General features: G+C 54.0%; 1 protein-coding gene across 1 annotated transcript in view; it reads left to right on the top strand.

Moving 5' to 3' along the window:
• The window catches only part of ELL (elongation factor for RNA polymerase II), a 51,657-nt gene that overhangs the window by 5,239 nt on the left and 26,948 nt on the right, over window positions 1–19,470 (top strand). Inside the window, exon 2 of the mRNA XM_084302633.1 lies at window positions 17,968–18,015. Coding sequence (XP_084158759.1) covers window positions 17,968–18,015 — 48 coding nt within the window. The remainder of the gene's footprint in view (window positions 1–17,967; window positions 18,016–19,470) is intronic.

The raw sequence follows: 19,470 nt of genomic DNA, 5'->3' as shown, positions 1-19,470 counted from the left end.
CTGCCTGCTCCGGGCTGGGGGGCAAGTTCTATAACCCCCCCCAAAGGCTGAGCTCGAATTATTTCTGAATAATTCAGGTTAATGCCCTTTCTGGAGGCACTGTTACGTGCAGCGAACTTAATTCTGAGGAGAAGAAGCTCCTGCTGACGGGGACTGTGCTAATATTTTGTCCGGGGTGCATCCAGGGGAGGCTTCTCCAGCCGCCTTAGCCAGGAGAGGAGCCTGCACTTGCTGATAAGAGTTTTCTAGAGTAGCTCAAGGGTTGCTTGGAAACGTCCGGCGTACATCAGGCAACTTCTGCACGCCGTGGTAACCCAGCATTGCCTTTTGGGGCTTTTTTTTTTTTTTTTTTTCTTTAAGAGTTGTTTCTGGAGGCAGCAGGCTGGCGGTGCGCGGCGCCGCTGCAGCGGGGGAGCGGCCGTCCAAAACCCCAACCCGCTCCAGCCAGGAGGCAGGCGAGCAAAACACCGCCCCGCGCGCCTGCTCTCTCCTTTCTTTACCTTGGATTGGTGCCTTTTTAACTTCAAGAACCCAGCCTTCGCTTCGCTTGAAAAGAGGTCACCGCTTGCGAGCACGGCTCCGCTGAGCTGCCCACCTCCACCCGCCTCCAGCCTTCCCAGCCCCACGGCTCTTAACCCTCTGCGCGGCACCAGAGCTGCCCTCGCCTTTCGGGACCGAGAGAAGACCTCAGCCTAAAGCTTTTGGGGCAAAACGAGACGTTTTCCTTGTTCACAGCCTCCTTGTGCCGTGCGTGGAACCTGTGGCTCCAGCTGCGGGCCCGGGGCATGCCTCCCATGGGAAAAGTAGGTCACCGCGGGGAGAGGGCTGGCTCTGGTGGCTGCCAGCCTGATCCCAGCCTGCTGCTGCAAGCGAGGCTGGAATTGCTCCGCTGGCTTCATCGGCCACTCCGAATTGTGCCACAGGTTTCATGGCAGACAGAGATTTTGGGGGTTTACGTCCACGTGGGATGGGATTAGCGAGCGCCCTGAAACTTCCTAAGAGCAGCTCCTCGCCTAAACCCTGTAGGATTTAGCTTTTGTCAGTACAAACACCCCCTCGGCTGCTTGGCAGGGGTATTTGGAGACCCCTGCCCTCAGCTGATGGGCCACCCTTCGATGAGAGGGCAGGCCCCTTGGAGCAGCAGTTTGCTTCGTGTAGGCCCGGTGCTGGGAGGGCACATCCAGCTAATTAGCGTCATTTAGCGAGGGCAGGCACGCTGCTCAAAGGCCCAGCAAACAGCCCAGCAGGCTGGAAGAAACGCCAGCTCGCCCTGATGCCCGGAGGATCCATATTTTTCTAAAAAAGAAGGGGAAGACGTTAATTTAATCTTCGGTCTGCGCTCTTGCTCACCGAGGGCCTGTTCCGCGACGGGCTGCGATCGATCCGTTGCGTGCCAGTTGTGGTTGCTTGAATCATATTTCCACATTTCAGTGTCTAGACTTGATGTTTGGGTGAGTTTTGTTGTACCTCTCCAGCTCCGGCGCTGATTGCAGTTGTTCTTGGCTCCCGCTTTCCACGAGCGAGCGGAGCGGAGCGGGCTGCGTTCCTGCCTCCCGCAGCCCCCAAAAAGAAAGGGGACGAGGGAATTGGCAGCGCCGAGCCTGCCGAGCTCTCCGTGCCACCCTTTTTGTCCCCTGGGACAATCCCAGCCCGTTCGGTGCCAGCACACCGAGGGGAAGGGAAGGCTGGTGGCAGGGGACAAATCTCTTCCCCCAGGTCTTTGGGCAGGGTTCAAGGTGCTGCGCAAAAGGCAGGCTCTGGGTGCAGGGAGTCGGGGCCAGGAAAACCAAAGGAGTGCCCGTGTTGGGAATCAAAGAGCTGAGAGTTCCTCTGAGGCTTCAAGTCGACAACAACTCGGACCTAGAGGACACGGAGCTCCCTGTGGCCAGCAGCAAGGACAGGCTTCAGGAACTGCAAAATGAAGCAGAGACTGGGGCAGAGAGGGGCGCTGAGGCTGGGCTGGGTACCGAAAATGAATCCAGACCTCCTGGTAGGCAGGACCGTGGATAAACGGAAAGAAACCACGTTGGCTGCTCGTCGTTAACCCGTGCAGCTCGCCGCAGGGAGATTTAAAAGGCCTGAGCGCATCTGAATGACAAGAAAAATTGGCCGTGTGGTATGCAAAGGATACGGGTTGTGGTTCAGCTCCTCCACGCACCCCTGCCCACGCGGCGGCGGCTCTGCTCCTGTTCCCCCGGTGCCAGGGCAGCCAGCTGGGTGCCCGAGCCCGGCTCTACCTCTCCCATGGGACCGAGCCCCGTGCAGACGGTGCCATAAATCCCTCCTCTCCCTCCGGATCCCGCACGGAGCATCCATTTTTCACAGCCCAGCACGGGCGGGGTGGCGAGGAGGCGAATTTTTCCGCCCTGCCCTAGCTTGGGCAAGCGGAAATGGTGCGCTGGGAGCCTTCCGAGGCGGGCGGCCGCGCTGGGCTCACCTGGCCACGGGCTGCTGAGGGAGGGGAGCAGCCCTCGCTCGCAGCCAAAGCTTCAGCTCCGCTCCTTTGAAGTCGTTCCCTGGGCGTCCGCCGCTCGCCGGAGGTGTGGTGAGGCCGGGCCCCATCGGGTCGCCTCGACTCAGCGCCTCCCCGGCGCGGTAAAAAAGAAAAAAAAATAATAAAAAAAAAAAGAGTGATTCAGAGCCAAAGCCGGGGAGAAGTTCACGCGGGTCAGAGCGTGGGGCGGCCGCGAGTCACGGGGCGGCCGCCTTCCCTTGGGCAGCCTCCGACGCACGCGCTGCTGACGACAGCCGGGGCCCCGCAGCTCTTTGAACCCGCGGCTCCTGCGTCCCTGCTTCGCTCAGATGGCTCGGGGAAATGCTGACGGCACCTGGCCGCGCTTTCACGGCGCTCCGAGCCCGAATCGTGACCTCCCGTGGAATTAAGAACCTCCCGCGCGCCCAGAAATAGGCCCTTAAGACGCGCGGAGGAGCTCGGCTGGCCGCTGGCTTTGGAAAAGAGCTCTGCAGAGCGTGGTGGCAACCTCGCAGCCGGGTGGTCCCAGCCCCATTTTACACGGGAGGGGCTCCGGGATAAAAGAAGCTCAGCTATCGGTGGCCTCAGGGGGTCAGTGGGGAAGTAGCTGGTACTTCTCTTTTTTTTTTTTTTTTTTTTTTTGCCTACAAAGAAGAAAAGCAAAAAAAATTTTCCCAAATGCAAGGAAAAGCAAAATTATTTTTTCCAAAATGCAAAAAGAAGGCAATTTTTTTTTCCCCAAAATGCACAAAAAAGCAAAAATGTTTTCTAAAATGCCTTTCACGTTGCTGTGGGTCCGTGTACCCTGGCGCTGATGAAGAGGACACAGGTAACAGCCGGCCACCGGTGCTCATCTGAGTTCCAGAAGCCTGGCTTTCTGAAGGAGAAGGAAAATTCCAATATGAGCAGTTGTAGGGTAAAACCAAACCCAAAGTCACCCAGTTCTCCCAGCCCGGAGCCTGGGAGCAGGCCGAGGGCCCTGGAGCACGCAGCTCTGCTCCGGAGGCCGCTTGTAGTTTAATTTGGGAAACGGGGAGAGAGGAGATGATGGAGCAGGTAAATGGTTTGTACCCTGTGTAAAAATAAATGGGATTTCTCGGATCTGCTTGAGATCCACACCCGTGAGCTTTTTTCCAGGGCTCGATGTGGAAATCGTTTACGGACGTAACGAGGACTTTGCTCGTAATCCAGCAGAGCGGCACGGCGGCGATTGCTGCTCTGCACCTGCAGCACTGCTCAGCTTTCCCAACCTGCAGAGAGCAGCGCCCAGGGCTTGGTGTCGAGTGCCCGGCGTGGCTCTGCGACCCTTCCTTTATCTCCCGTTTATTTATCTCCTGGAGGTGCCGCCTGCGTGGAGCTCCCGTACAACGAGGGCCGTTTAACACAACCTGGAGGCCTGTTACTCCTCGTTCAGGCTGCGTTTAAGGCAGGGAGAAGCGCGCTTTGATTCCAACCTCAGAATTAAGCAGGAGCTTGGGCGGATTGTTATATTTAGCCCCAAATTTTGGGCAGCCAATTAAGCGCTGCTCAGCGGCCGCACCGCATGCAGGAATTAAACAAACTGCCCGGGCTCCATCAGGCCGAAGAGATTCTCTGTCCTCATGCCCAAAATCTCTCGGGGCTTTTGGGCTTGCACCCGGGAGCCTTCCTGCAGCTCTGTGGCCGATATGTTTTTATTCCTCTTATCTGCAACATTTTTGTGTTCATTTTTGGCATGCGTTGTAACCTGAACTTTCGCAGGTGTCCTCGCGGGGAGCGGAGAAACATCTGATTTTTTTTTTTTTTTAATTATTTTTTTTTTTTAGGGGTAGATTTTTGCCAGTTCAGAAGAGTGTGTTCTTTCTTCCCCTGTTTGTCGCTTTTTATTTTTGGAGCGGGTTTGTTACCCACCAGCCTGGCAGTGCAAATAAAGCCGTGGCTGGAACAGTGCAGGGTCTGTGCTCCTCGCCGCCTGCCTGCCTGCCTGGGGGAAGGGAGCACCTCGGAGAACTCAGCGCCGGCTTCTTCGGGCAGCTGCCGGGACGGAGCCAGCGCCCCGAAGGGTGGCGTTGGCCGGGAGGTGCTGGCAGTGACGTGGGAGGGCACGGCACGGCAGAAAACCCCGTGGCTGCTTCATTTGGTGCTTTCGGCTGCTTTTTTTTTTTCATCTGTAGATTCCCTCTGTGATGGGAGAGCTGCTGTTTGGGCTGAATTTATCGATTATTCTCCCACGGAGGTAGGGAGGTGGTAAAAGTGGTGCCGTGGTGCCCCTGATGCTCGTGTTCCTGGAGTCTCAGCCAGCATCGGGGCACCTCTGCTTGGGCATCCCCGACACCCGAGAGCAAAAACCTTCAGCTTTTAAGGGAGATCTGCCTCACGGGGCATTGGTGGGGTTTCTCCGGGATCCTTTTAGGATCCTTTTAGGATCCTGGCTCTGACTTGGTGAGGAACGACCCGAGAGTGTCTTAAGCAGAGCTTCGACACCCTGCTAATTAGGCTTGAAGTGTCAAGAGGACAGAGTCGGGCACAGGGAGAAAACTGGCCCGGGCTTGTTTTCCTAGGCTCAGCAGCGTGCGCGTTGGGTGAGATCCGTCCCGGGATGGTTGGACGAGTTAGTCAATCCTGATCTCTAAATTGCCTTTCTCTGTTTTTCTCTTGCAAGAAAAGTAGTAAAGCTGCGTGGATGATAAGCATCGCCCTGACGTTTCAGCAGCTCCCCTAAGCCGGCCTGTGAGCACATCGGCGAGTGAATCAGCCGCCGCCGCGGCTTCGCGGGGCCGAAAATAAATGGGGCTTTCGTAAGCAAATGCGGTGGGCTGGAATCGCTGGGTTTTCATTAAAAGATTGCAGGGGAGCGAGCTGCTCTTTCCGCTCCGGCCTCGGGGCCGTGTTGTTCATTAACTGCTGGTGGCTCCTGTTTGCCTTGCGCGATAAGTGCGGCGCTGAGAGTGGCTGGCAGCGCCGCTGCCGTCACAGCTGCCCTTCGCGGAGAATTGCTCCTGATTTTTTTTTTATTTTATTTTTTTTTTTTTTATGGCTCGCTTTCCTGACAGGTGGGTTTTCTGTGCTGCCTGCGAACAGCCGCCACGTCCCTCCCCTAATCGCCGCCAGCGCCGTCTCTCCCCGCGCTTCGCAGCTTGGAAACGCTGCCCTGGGTACAAAGGTCGCTTCCAAATCTGCCGTGCGGGCCAGCGACGTCCTGCTCCCTAAGGAGCCTTAAAACGAGGCCTGGAGGGGCCGTGGGGCTGGCGGGGTGGATGAGGAGAGGAGCAGGGGGAGAGCCACGGCTTGGGATCGCTGCGCTGGGCCCCCGGTGTCTCCGGTTCTCGCCTCCCTCGCACGGGGGGGTTTCAGTGTTTCTCGTTATGCAAAGCAGTGCAGGTGGCTGGCAGCACAGTTCGCCTTCTCAGAAGCCAGGCAACCAACGGGCCTGCAGAAATCAGCTCGTGCTGTTCTCAGACCGCTCCTGCCCACCTCCCACAACCCAGCCCGGTGCACCGAGGTGTCACGGCCCCAACACGAGGTCCTGCAGGCAGCCCGCTCCTCGCTGCCACCCCATACGAGTCCTCCCGTCCCTCCTCCTTCCTCCAAAATCATTTACCATTAAACAAAAGCTCCCAACCCTTGTCATCCTTGCTCCCTCCAGCCCCTGTTGCAGTTGGGCTGTTTTCAGGCCCTCGCTGCCATCCCCTTCACCCTCCCAAAGCTCCTGTGCTGGAATTTCAGCACCTTCAGCCTCGCCTCGCTCTTCCCGGCTCCTTTGACTCTCCTCCAGTGAAAACTAGGTCAGAAACCACTGGCAGCTTCTGCGATTTCACCGGTCCTGGTTTCTGAGTTGTAACCCGGCGTTGCTCTGGGTTTGATCTCTTGCTTTACCGCACGAAACCTCTCAGCTGGCTTTGCACCAGCAGCCCGACGTGGCAGGGCAGGTGAAGCTGCTCCCAGTTGCATCTGGGTTGTAAAAGCCCCGTTACCTTGATTTGGGCTGAAAAGGTGAATTGTATGATCCTTACATACGATGCCTGGGATGCCAAACTGACAGTTTTTTCCATGAGCTTGCCCAAACTGCAGATTTTCAGGCAGTTTTTGTGCAGCCAGCTTCCTAGCTGCGCTGAACCAGCTTCTCTTTGTGTCTGGGTGGCTTTTTCGCCCCATGGGTGAAAGCAAAATAGCCTCAAAAAAAAAAAAAAATCAAAGTAATCGGAAACCTACAAATTGGCAAAGAGCACAGTCAAGCGGGTCTATTGGAGGTAACTTAAAATATTTATTTTTAACTGGGGGTTCTGGCTGACTGCACCCATTCAGCGTTTTCCTAGGACTATTATTGGAAAGGTGCTCGGAGGCTGAGCTGGAGAGAGCCTCGGTGCACAGCGAGACCCGCTGGTGTCGTGTAAGAGGATCCCTATCCCTGCCTCTTCCTTTCCTTTAGGCAGGCTGGGAGCTAGCTAGCAGTGTTGGGATAATTAAGCATTCTTGATTAATGGCATTGAAATGAATTTGTGCTCCTCAGGATAGCTTAAAGGTTGTGGTTGTGAGCTCTGCCTGAGCTGTACTCTCCGAGTTTTCCCAGCAGGGTGAGTTGGTTTGGTAGCCTGGTCATTCACCCACCTTTCTCCTTTTTCTGCGTCTCCTGCTGCTCTGTGAACATTTCCTAAGCTCTGAGGCTCCCCGGGTTGCAACCCCTTGGTGTGGAGGTGCCCTTGCAGTGCCACCCGTACTTACAGACCTGAACGGGCTCGCTAAACCCAACGCCTCTGCTCCCAGGTGGGAAATGGTAGCCGTGCTCCCCAGCGGGACCTGGAGGTGAAATGTTTTCTGTGAGGAGAGGCTGTGATGGAGGGCAGATGGAGCAAGGCTCTGCTCTGCACCGGGATCCGAGCTCCTCTGCATCACCTCCACAGCGCAGCCGTTGTCAGCGCGATGGAGGTTGTGTTATTTATGATAGGGGCGAGGGGGAGTGCAGACGTGCTTTCGTGACACACTTGGCTGTGTTATTTTGGGAAAGCAGAGTGCTCTCCTAACGCTGGAGTGTTTTCTGTAGTTCAAAGGCTAAAACAACAGGAAAAAAAAACACAACTCCTTCAGTAGTACATCGACCTAATGCAGCTGATTATGGGAAAACTTCCTTTTAACCGTGGGACTTCTCCCAGCCTTCTGAACCAGGGCTGCCTCTCCATCCACACCTTCAGCTTGACCAAAGCAGCGGGCATGTGTGCGCTTTACGCCCGTAAAGGTAAAGGACAGAGGTACAGGACTGCCCGTAGGCAGCTTTTGTAGGGCAGCAGGTGAGGAGGAGGCACCACGAGCTCCTTTCTCGCGGGCAGTGTCACTTAGGTTGCCGGGCTGGGGGATGCTTTGTTGACAAACACTTGGGTTCTGTTTCCACGGCAGTAGGGGTGGCAGAGGTGCTGCAGTCGCCCCAGGGTGGTGCAAACCCTCTCCTGCTGCTGACCCTCGTCGGAGCTCAGGAGCTCAGAAGTGGGAGCTGGGCAGGATAAGGTGCGGGGTTGCGGCTCAGAGGAGCGCTCGGACACAGCACAACTGCCCCAGGAGCTGGTGAACGTCCATGGTGAGCACGTTATTCTCCGAGCACATGGACCTGCTCCCACGAGGGAACCACTCTTGGTCCTTCCTACATTTAACAGCTCATCCTTAATCCTTTCATCCAAGTTTATTGGAATTATCCATTGCTGGTTTCAAATTTAAGGCCGCTGAGGGTGCGAGGGGTGAGGAGTAGAAATGCTTTGCAGTCGCCGTGACCCTTTTGGGGAAATCAGACCCAACTTTGTCAAAATAACCCCAAAGCAGTGTCGTCCTGGAAAGGCTAATCGGTGATGAGCTCCCTCCTAAGATGGTTGTTAGGAAGCCAAGTGATTTTCCACGACTGAATTTGTTTTCCTTAGGATGCTCAGAAACTTTCTGGTCTCCTTTGAGCCGTGACTGCATCGCCAGCACCTAGTGAACAGTCCCGAGCCTCGCTCCTCTTCTGGAGGAGGCACAGAAGTCTTCTCTCGAGGTATCTTGTACCAGAGGAATGGCTTTTTAAAATATTAATCTCAGAGAATCTAAAACTCCTTAATGGGCCTTGGCTCATCAAAGTGTTTAAGTGAAGCCTTTAGGGAAAAACAGAACCACCGCTCACCTTTAGCAGAGTTGGGAATTTTGGATGATTCAGTTTCCTGCTGCCAGTTTGTTGCGTTGTTGTGTGTGTTTTTTGTTGTTTTTTTTTGGTTTTTTTTTTCAGTCCTTTCCCAATTTAACAAGCTCATCCGATGGCTGCAGTAAAACCCTGCTGCAAAAACCCAGCGGTGTTGCGTGCGTGAGGCGATCGCCCAGGGAATTGTGAGCAGGGATGGCTTCACGGGATCCTTGCCAGGCCCAGGGCTCTGCGAGCTGTCTGCGTGCAGCTGCTGAGCCGTGCCGCCCAATTTCTGTTGGGAGAGGGTTTAATAATTATTAAAGCTATTAATATTTCCGCTGGACGTAGGCAGAATGGGAAACGTCTTTGTGGGCTGGGGTTGCTTGGGGAAATGGCGTTTCGCAGCAAATCCACGCGTTCCAAAAACAGAGCTAAGAGGGTTTGTTCTGCTCTGCCTGCACTTTAGGAATCCCAATATTTGCCTTTCTTTTTCTGCCCTGTCTTTGACTTACTTTGGTTGCTGTATCTGCTGACGGATTCAGGAAGGTAGACTTGGTAAGAAAGGGCTGGTTTCAGGCTGTAGGAGCTGAGTTAAATCCTGACTTAATTATTGAATTTAAGGCGTCTTTTTCTCCTGTGTAAGCTGTAGAGTTGCTATTTTTAAAGAGGAGTGGTCTGGGGGTGTTGGTGGCGTTATTTTAACGTAAAAACTCCTTTTCCCCAAACTCTGTTTCGAGTGCTTGCGAGTACCAGAACAAGGGAACCCACCTGGAGTTTTGTACCTAGGTTTTTTTGGCCACGAACTTGCCAGCGCAGCACTATCTTTGTGCCGCTGCTTGGAGGGACCTTGTTCCAACTTGTCTGCTGCCATCACTTCACCTCCTAGTCCGAGTTACAGGAGAAATACCTTCTCTGGAAACGCTACGGTGACTTTTCGGGCAGGATTTGGGTGATTTGCGGTGTTAGCAGGAAGGGGAAGGGGCTGCTGGGCTTCTTCTGGAACTGTTTTGGGCAGGGGCAGGGGATGAACGGGCAGGGTTGGTACCAGAGCGCCGTGCTGACTGACAAGGGCAGCACAGCTCCACCAATTCCTGGCCCTTGGTGTCAGTGGGGGGCTGGGACGCCCTCCTGCGATGAGGAACGGCCCCAAAAAATCCAATAATTGCAAAAACAGAACTTCTCTTTTCCGAGGGATGCCGTCATTGCGTCAAAACTACCGGAGTGGAAGGGGCCTCCTGGGTTATTGTGCTAAAAAAAAAAGTAGGAATCGTGTGTTTTGGTAATTGTTGCGTAATAGCCAGGTTTTTAATTGATGACCAGGCTGCTCTGAACACTTGTACTGCACACAGGGACTGTGCTGGGACGCCAGCCTTCCTTTTGCCTGAAAACCTTTGATTTGTGAGCCTTTGGAGGTGGGGGGGGTTGGCCATCGGGGTAAATCCTCGCCGAGGAGCCCGGCCTCGTTAGCAGTGAAATTGGTGGGAGTTTGTGGTGGTTAAACTCCAGCTAACGATGCTGTAAGGTTCTCGTGGCACCCGGCGTGTGGCGTAAAGAGCGGAGGCTTTATGGTTATTGCCTCTTGGTAGGCTTAATGAGCAGGTCTCCCTTAGCTCCTTGGAAAAGCAAAAGGGGGGGGGGAGGAAATAAAGCCCTGGATTAAAAAAAAAAAGGAGTGAGAGGAGTGCTGGGAAACGAGGCAGCGCCGGAGCTGGGTGGCTGTGCCCGAGTTAATTGGGATTTTGGGGTGCTGGGTGTCACAAAACCACCTTTGATGTCTCCCTCTATAAATTCCCCGTGACCTCGGTCTGCGAGGTGTGGGTCCGCGCCGCTTTCCCCACAGACCCCACGGAGCTCATGGAGTGTTGCTGCTGGGCAGCTGGTGGTGGGACTGTTAAAAAGCAGGTATTGAAGCCTCATTTAGAACAGGAGCCTTGTGGCTCTTAAAAAATAAAAAAAAGCTGGGCTGTGCCTGCCCGTCCCCAGGGCTTGTTCTCTTGTTCTCCACTCAGTCTCTGCAGGAACCTCTCCCCTCTCTGGAGACAGGTAGGGTCGGCTCTCCGGGGCTCCCCGCGTGGCCCAGGTCCTTTGTCTGGAAAAACAAAGCTCTGAGTTTTCTTTGGAGACAGACCATTGCGTCTTAATTGTCCATTTAGGGTTTACTTAAGAGTGCTTTTCTGGATGGCTTGCGTTGACTCCCTGCCTTTGTTCCCGTGTAGCTGCTTGCTGAGCTGGAACAAGTCATTCAGGAAAGTTTTCCGTCGGCTCTCTCTTTCTCTCTCTTTCTCTCTCTCTCTCTCTCTCTCACGGCGTTTCAGCGGCCAGATCAGGGATGTGAGCACGTTCCTTGCCCAACAGCTCCCTGGCGCTGCTTTTGGGAGACTCTTCCCAGGTCGCTGCTCTCCTGTTGCCGTGGAAATTCAAGAGGGGAGGCAGGCGACCCTGTGGGTCTTGGAATCTCCTTGGCCAGGTCTTCCGTGGCCAAAAGAGGTCTCCAGCTTTCCAGTGGCCACAACAAACATGGTACAAGAGCTTTGCTCGCGTTTCTCTAAGCAATCAGGCCTCTTATATTGTCTTCTTGAAGGGCATCGCCTGGATTGCACATGTGCTCGGCTCTTTCTAGCGGATCACGACCGCCCCTCGTGCCAGCCGAGCCCCTGGGCTTCGTGATCGCCAGGTGCTTTGTCCCGAGGCCTGGGGAGTTGGAGCCCCGTTACCGAAGCCGCCTTCCACGCTGTGTGCTGGCTGCTGTTCAAGGCCATCGGGGTATTGCAGCTCCTGCCACAGGGCCCTGGTTCAGAGTTGCAAAGCTGATTTCTGCGAGCACAGGGGCAGCAAAAACACCCTGCGGTTCAAAACACCCTTCGGTTCTGCACTGGGGAGCAAGGATTCACTTGAAGCATGCCTGGAAAGGCTGACTTGAAGTGAGTGACCAAGCCAAAACAAGAGATTTTCACTGGGTAACAAGAGATTTTCACTGGGTTTGAGCCCCAAATTGCCCAAGTTCAGCTCTCCTGGGTGTAAAGCCGGGCTGAGCGGTGTCGGAGCTGTTGGTTGGGTTTCGGGGCCGAGTCCCACGGAGCAGCTTCGTGCCCCGGGGAGGTGACTGGGCGGGCAGTTTCCCCACCTCGTTTCCCTTCAGCTCTCTCACATCTGGTTCGGAGCTGCTGTGAACCCTGCGGAGGGCTTTTGCCTCGTCCTCACCTGCAGCCTGGCGAAGCGGGGTTGGCTCGGTTGGGGTTAAGGCCCCAGAAAAAAAAGGGCTGTGTCCCCCGCCACGCCGCGTGGTGTTCAGCGAGAGCTTTGTAACCAGGATTAGCTGAGCTCAGGGGATCCAGGCATGCGTGAGAGCAGCCTCCGTGGCCAGCTCAGCGCTCGTGCCTGTGGGGTGACATCTTGATGACAGAGGAGTTTAATTGCTTTCTGCTCTGCTGATCCAAGCCATTGTCCATGTAGGGACTGGCTCTCTGCTTTACGTTGCAGGCACAAAGCGTTTCGATTAGGCTACAGATTTTTAACTTAATCATGGGTCTTACTCACCAAACTTGCTGTCTGGCAGGTGGGCTGGCGTACCCCGTGCTCGGGCTGGGTGCTGATGTCCGACTTCACGTGCTAACAGCTCTTCCTTACCACTGCAAGTCATAACCACCACTTAATACAACTCCTTCTCTGTCTTACAGGGGCACTCGTGGCTTTTGAGCCTGAAAAAAAAAGGGAAAAGTAGGGAAAAACTACCGAGGAAGTGACATTTGTGCTGTACGAGCTCACATAAATTACGCAATTACAGCCGAGGAAGCCAGTCTGTGTTTTGCTGCCTGGCAATTAAAACTTGAAAACGTCCAGCTTAGCGTTTTGACTGACAGCAAAGATCTTTATCAGGCTGCTGCCGCTTGTACTGCGCCGTGCTAGGATTTGTAGGCGCTGTAATACTGCAGTGATAATCTGCATCCAGTAATGATTTTAGGAAAATCATCGCTTGCAATGTCTCTGATGCAGTTCACGGGGCAATGGGTACGTCTCCGACTCCTAAACCTTCACCAAAAGCGCCTTTTTTCTGGCGATTTTTATTAAAAACTCAAGTGTCCATCCCCAGTGCTTCTGTTTCACGTTGGAGAGAGGAGGAAGGAGCAGGAGAGCGGGGAGTTGAGCCCAGCAGGTGGACACTTCCATCGTGGGACAGCCCTGCCCTCCTCAAAGTAATCGATGGGGTAATTTCGGGAAGGAGAGGAGCGAGCAGATGCTGACAGGTAATTTTGGGGAGCGCTCCCCAAGGAGCAGGGACCTCGCCTGCCAGCACCTCTCGGTGCTGCACCGCTCCTGCACGAAGGCTGCTTGGGGCACGGCGGGGTTTGCATCTCCAGAAGGACCAGGGGGACCCTGAGACCTCCAGGAACATCTCCAGAAGGACCAGGGGGACCCTGAGACCTCCAGGAGCATCCCCGCTGGCACAGCAGCCGGTGACACCCCTCTGAAGTTCAACTCCTGCTTCGGTAGCTTTGGATTTACATAGGATTTCCAAGACTTTCCCAGAGAACGTGGTATTTGACTAGTAAAAGCAGCAGCTTGTCTCCAAGGCGTGTGTAGCATGAAAAGGTCTGGGAGGCTTTGTAGTTTAGGTCAAAAAAGAAATTATATGGGATGTGTAATTTTCAAGTCTCGGTAGACCTGATCCCATCTGCAGCCTGCCAGCCTCCTCGGCTTCAAACGAGATCGTGGGGAGGCCTGGATGGCAGGGAGACGGCATTTTAATTCCCTAAGTAATGGATGGGACATAAAAAAGAATATTCAGGAGGCTTTTTTTTACCTGCTGGGCTTCTGGTAGGAGGTAAAATAGAAGCCTTAGAAAGGGGAACGTCCTGGGAGAAGCCTTTTGTCTCTGCGGCGCCTCCCGGGACGGCTCTGGTAATTGAGCCCCGGTAAACTCTGCGCACGCACAGCCGCTTGGAGTTGTTGTGGCTGCATTCAGAGGTATTTATTTCCACGGGGGGTTTCTATATCTTGCCACTCGTAATGAACTCTGGGGCTCTGCGGTGTCTCCTGCGAGTCTGTCGCCCCGAGACGCAGGGCGGATCCGCTCCTGGTTTGTCTCTGACGTCCCCAGGTCTGCGCCGTGCCTTGAAAACAAGGAGCGAGCACCAGTATGAATTTCTGAGCCGTGCTCGGCTCTGCGGAGCACGTTCTGCACCAACCAGTAACCAGAGAATTAAAGGAACTTGGGGCTTGGGGTATGAACTAGGCTGAAATGTTGGATTTTTTTTTTTTTCTTCTCATTTTCGTCGCTGGCTTTTCAGGTGTGGCTGCAGCCCCACGCGACCCGCTACGTGTGGCGCTTGAAAATGCCCGGCTGCTTCCCGTTCCTCTGTGCCTTTACTGCTGTCCTTGCCACGAATTTGAAATGTTTGCAAGGAGCTTTGAATTCTGCAAAGAACCCTCTCGTTCCAACACAAACAGGGCCAAGCTTTCGTTTCCTCTGCTTGCTGGGCGTTTGTGACTCTCCAGCATCCCAGGCAGCAGGCAGACACCGGGGCTCAGTAGGGCCACGTCGTTGCCATATAACGCTGCCTCCAGGACGGATTCCAGTAAGTGCACAGCCCGACTTCTCGCCACAAAGTGTTCCTCCATTCCCTGCGTTTCCCCGAACAAATGGGGAGGTTTCCAGCTGCTTGCTTGAGCTGAGCCAGCCTGCCCCGAGCCCCTCTGGGATTTCTGTAGGGCCACGAACAGTCCCCGAAGTCATGGGGTGGGTCGTGCAGCCCTATTTTTCTGGGCCTAGGTGGGAGCTGCCCGTCCAGCTTTCCCCCTTGGCGTGGTTAAAACCTCACGGCATGATCAGACAACGCTGCCCTATAAAGTATCCTGGTGGCTCCACGTGCCATTTTTATGGGGTTTATTGACATTTCCCAGTTCCTTCTTCCTTCCTCAAGCTTCCATGAGTCAGATCTGGAGAACTGCACTGCGAGGAGTTGCTAGCCCGTTAAATTTATGGGCTTTTACCAACCTGAGTTAGGGCTTACGAGTTCTCCTCGCCCAGCGAAGCTAGAGGAGGGCGAGCAGAACAAGGTGCTGATAGAAAACGAATGTTTGGGGGGAGCTTTGGCGTTGAGTGTTCATTTTTTTGGTGTAATCTCATAACTTCTGAAATATTGACAGTAGCTGGAGGACTCGGCAGGCAGGCAGGGCACTGCGCTGGGGACAGGAGCACCCGAGCGCTCTTCCCAGGTAGCAAACACATGAATTTATACAGGATAAAACACGATGTCAGCCAACATCACTGGGACTCGTTCAGGCTCTCTACGAGCTCCCAATTTTCCCCAATGCATTTTCTCTCACGGTAGGATGGGAGGGAGCTCGATGCGTTTCTTCTTTATTAAAGACCCCCTGCAGGAGCTTGCAGGCAGTGAGGACACGGCGGGGATTTGCTCACCTCCCCGTTAGGAAACCTTTTGCTGAAACAACGAGCGCAGAGCAGGGGCACAACTCCTCCTCCTCGCTGTGCTTCACGGGGCTTGGATCGCTCCTGGTGTACACATGGCACACCAAGGTGCTGGTCTTGCTCAGCAGACACTTCTCTGCTCCCATGCATCCTAGAAGCCGTGCTTGGTTGCTCCTGGACCTCCTGAAGCAGAGAACTGGACCCTCTGGACCCCCCTGGCTGTCCCTAAATCCCCCTGGACCTCCTGCTGGAGCTGCAGGGGAGCACAGCGGGTACCTGGCGGCCACCTTTGGGGCCAGGGCTGTTGTCTCTTGCTCGGAGCAGTCACCTTGCTCCCGTCCTGATCCTGCTCAGCAGCCGGTAGCTATTCTTAGGTGCCCGGGGAGCCTCACGGAGGAATAAAGCCCGTGCAGGTGGCCGGGTTGCTCAGGTGGATTTCTCTGCCTTGTTTTGCCTCTTTGCTGAGATTTCTCCAGGGTCCTTGGCTTACCGAAGATGCGCTGAGCCCCGGGAGCTGGGGCTGAGCAGCTGCTGGTGTGCGTTGAAGGGAAAACAGGAAAAAAAAACACAAACAGAAATATGGAGGGAGCGTGCTCGCCCCCAGCGGATGGTGCCACAGCTTCTGGGAGGATGAAAGGAGGGAGTTGGCTGCCTGGCATCACCAAGAGGAACGGGGTGACTTCAGAAGGTGGTGGAGGGATTTGGGAACGGCAGCAGGAGCTCCTTGGTGGTGGTGTTGGGCTGCGGGGAAGGCTGAGCCAAAGGAGCTGCAGGTCTAAATGGAAATCCACTTCCAATTTGGTTCAGCTTAATTCATCTTTCATTTGGAGTGAAGGTGTCCCCGCAAAGATTCAGGGAGTTCTATTAGAAGAAATTAAAATCATCTCTTTAATTGGGGTGGGGTGCATGGGTTTGCTTTTGCCCTGGGTGCCCTGCAGGAGGGGGCTGCGGGCGTGCGGGACCGGCCCCGCTGCGACACCGCCGAGCACGCAGGGTGCAGGAGGGTGAAGTGCTGGTTTCAGGAGGTCAGTAAAGCAAAGCTGCAGCTTTCCATCGAGCACAAACTCTCATTTTTAAGTTTGAGATTGCACATTTCACCTCAAAGCACCTATCACGTAGATGAAGGGGTTTATAACTTCTGTAATTAAAGCTTGTCCTGATACTGCCGTGCTGTGTTAACCTTTCTAGCCCACTTCAGTCATTTTCCAGAATGACTCGCAGGACTTCACGAAGCCCTGACGAGCCGTACAAGATCCCTCCTCGGGTTTTTATTTCCCATCCGGATTTTTTTTTACCGTTTCGTGTGCTCGTGTGGGTTTCTGGACGCCTGGCGCTGCGCACGCCGACACCGGGAACAAAAAGCTGGCCGGGCCGTCCATGAACAGCGCGCTGTGGTATGCGGTGTCGTGGCACTCAAGGAATTCAGTGATCTCTGTACGGAGAGCAAGAAGTTGTTTATTGGCCCTCTATAAAGGTTGCTCCGTGCAATAAAGCTGCCTTCGCAACGCCAGGCGAGTGCTGTCGGCTCCGAGCACGTTCCCCCTTTGCTCGCTGGCAGAAGCATCCCGCGAGGAGTCAGGGGGGGCTGTGGCTCTCTTCACGTGCAGGGGATGAGCTCTTAAAAGGCTCCGGAGGCTTTGTCTTAGCGTGAGCTCATTCATTTGTGGCAGAAGGATTTTTGGTGCTAGGGGATATTTTTTTTTTTTTTTCCCCTTTTTGGTTAACGTCGACGTATTGCGGCTTAGATTCTTCCGTCCTGGGCCATGAGAGCCTTTGGGAAGGTTTTACGAGATGATAAACGGAGCCCCTGTGCCTGCTTCTGCCAGCAGGAGGTTTTGGGATCCCGCGTGGCACCAGGACGGTGCCAGAATTTGGGAGCTGCCACCGCTGGCCACAGAAGGGGCAGCTCCCTTTGAGCTCATGAAGCTCTTCTTAGTGTTTTTTCCATGAAAACACATCTCTGACACACGTGGCATCGTGTTCACTTCTAAAAGACACAGCAAGAGACTGGGAAAGCCTTCTGTCTCTGGGGGCTTCTCCCCAGGACCCCCCAGGCCTGTGCTTTTCTACCCCATGGGGCACAGCCCCAGCCCGTAGGAGGGTTTCATTCAGCATCTCCTGGAATATCCTTAGGAAATAAAACCAACACAGCCCCGATTCTCCTGTAATTTAAGGGAGGGGGGGGAAAAAAAAGAAATCTCGGTGGGACTTGGATCTTCTTTCCCTGGGGGTGAAACCTCAAATAAGAGCCGGGGTTGGAAAACCGTTGTGAGCCTTGTGAAATCACAGCACAACCCTGCAGAAAGACCAAAATCCTGAAGTAAAGCCTGAACTCGGTGGTGTTTCTCTGTCTGGAGCACGTTTAAGGGGTTTTAAAGCAAACTGGGGAACGATTTCACGAACTGCAGGCAAATCCTCCTGGAGGAAGAGGCCGATTGTTGGAACGGGCAGCGCAGCAGCAGGGTTTTGCAACGAAGCCGCAGTTTGCTTTCCCAGCGAGCTGCCAGCTTTCTCCTGGAAAAAATGTGCCTGGTGCGTTCTCACAGCGAGCACCGTCAGAAATTTTCCCCTCAAATATCCCCCGTTCAGCTCAAAACTTACATAAGCACCGGAGGCACACGTGTCGTCTGCTCCCTGCCCGAAAAGCGGTGCGGGGAGCGGGAAGGAGCCCGGTGGAGACGAGCTCGGAGCTTTCCTGCTGTCTGGCTTTCAAGAGTGAAATCGTTTAAGCGGTGGTGACGTTGCACTTTTATCCCTTTTCTAGGTACAAATCGATAATTCGGGAGTTTTCTCTCGGAGTCGTGTCCATCTCTGAACCTGGTTCCTTTAAAAAAAAAAAAAAAAAAAAGCACAGATGAAAAAATGAAGCTGCCTGCTGGTTTGCAGGGAATGGCTGAGCTCGAGACTTCTCTAATTATTTTTTTTTCCCTTTATTTGTTTTTGTAGGATTCTGTGACATCAAAACCAGTAATCCAGTTTCAAGGGAGCCAAGGGGTAAGTTTGTGTGTGGGTTGCCTTGGGAAGTGCTTTACTGGCTTGTTTATGCAATTATCTGAGCACGGGCTTTGTGCTGTGCCTCTGTCCTGCTCCGGTCCAAAGAGCGATGCTCTGACCTCTGGAAGTGAGGGCTGTGAAGCTCCGACGTGGTCCAGGAGGAAGGAATTGTTCCGATTCCCCTGACCACGTGGGCTCTGTCAGAACTTTCCTCCCACTTTATTTTCGCAGCTTGCTTGATCCGTAGCTCTGCAAAGTGCTGCTGGGGGAGGGAAACTCGGTTTTATAGGGCCGCCCCGGTGGGTAGGACGAGGAGACTGCGAGTCCACTGCTGGTAATGCCGAGGTGGGGGCAGCCATCCCCTAAAACCTCGCCTGTGTCCTGGGGAAACTCCTCGCCGAGCCTGGTAGACGTGGTGGGAGGCTTTGGGCACAAATTATGACAGTGGTGGTGCTCAGAGGCTGCTGCGAATGCCCCGAGGCTTTATTTAACTCGAGCTTCTGAACAACCGGGCCGTTTCTGTGAGTACCAAAAGTTTTTTTTATATTTAGGAGTTTTATTTCTTTAACTTCTGCTCTGATGACCGAGCTCCTCCAGGGTATTTATAGAAGCCTGAAGCCGTCTGTCATGCCGGTTACTGACAAGGGTGAGATTTAATTGGTAGCTTTTCTCGTATCGCAATGCTTCGGTGAGCTTTAAAAACGTCACTTAGCCAGCGTTTAGACACCAAAAGGTGAGTGTTCCTTCGGGTCCTCTGCAGGAGGAAGGAGGGTGCAGTGTTTTCAAGAATCTGAACTCAGCTGTAAACAACTCCGTGATTTTTTTGGGCTGGCACAGCAGAACTTGGAAAAGTACTTGAGTTAAGTAGGCAGTGAAGTCAAGCACGGGGCTTGCCCCTATTTTCCCTCGTGGTGTTGGTTTCCCTAGGTCCACAGCAAAACACAGCAGGAAAGACACGATTATTATCAACTAAGAAAAGTACAACCTGAGAAATAAAGAAAGGAACAATTTCCAGTTTGTTTTTTTTTCCCCTCTGATTACAATTAAAGTCCCCAGAAAGCTCAGCCCCGATGGCAGCCGGCAGCTGAAGCTGGGTAAAATTGGAAGCGAGCGACAGAAGTGGCAGGGCGGCGTGATTTACTGTCGGGAGGTGAGCAAACAGCTTCGCCTGGAATAAAGAAGCCAAAGGACAGCAGCGCCTCGCCTCCCCTTCGCAGCCTACCTTGGAAGGATCTGACTTCTCCTGCAGAGCTGCCTAAGTGCTAGAAATGCCTCCTCTCGTACTTAATCTTCGTCCTCAAAGGAGACGCAAACAGTGGCACAATTAATCAGAACGACTTTAACGCTCCGCTGCCCTCAGCTGCCGCGCTCCTCGTTTGCCACGCTGCGGTATTAGAGGTGCTGGAGCACTTCTGGGCTTTTCCAGGTGAAGGACAAGAAAAAAACAGTTTAAAA

The sequence above is a fragment of the Netta rufina genome, assembly GCF_964035555.1.
Source record: "Netta rufina genome assembly, chromosome: 28".
NCBI classification, from domain to species: Eukaryota; Metazoa; Chordata; class Aves; order Anseriformes; family Anatidae; genus Netta; species Netta rufina.
The sequence above is the reverse complement of the archived record's forward strand: the minus strand, read 5'-3'. Positions and strand labels throughout refer to the sequence as shown.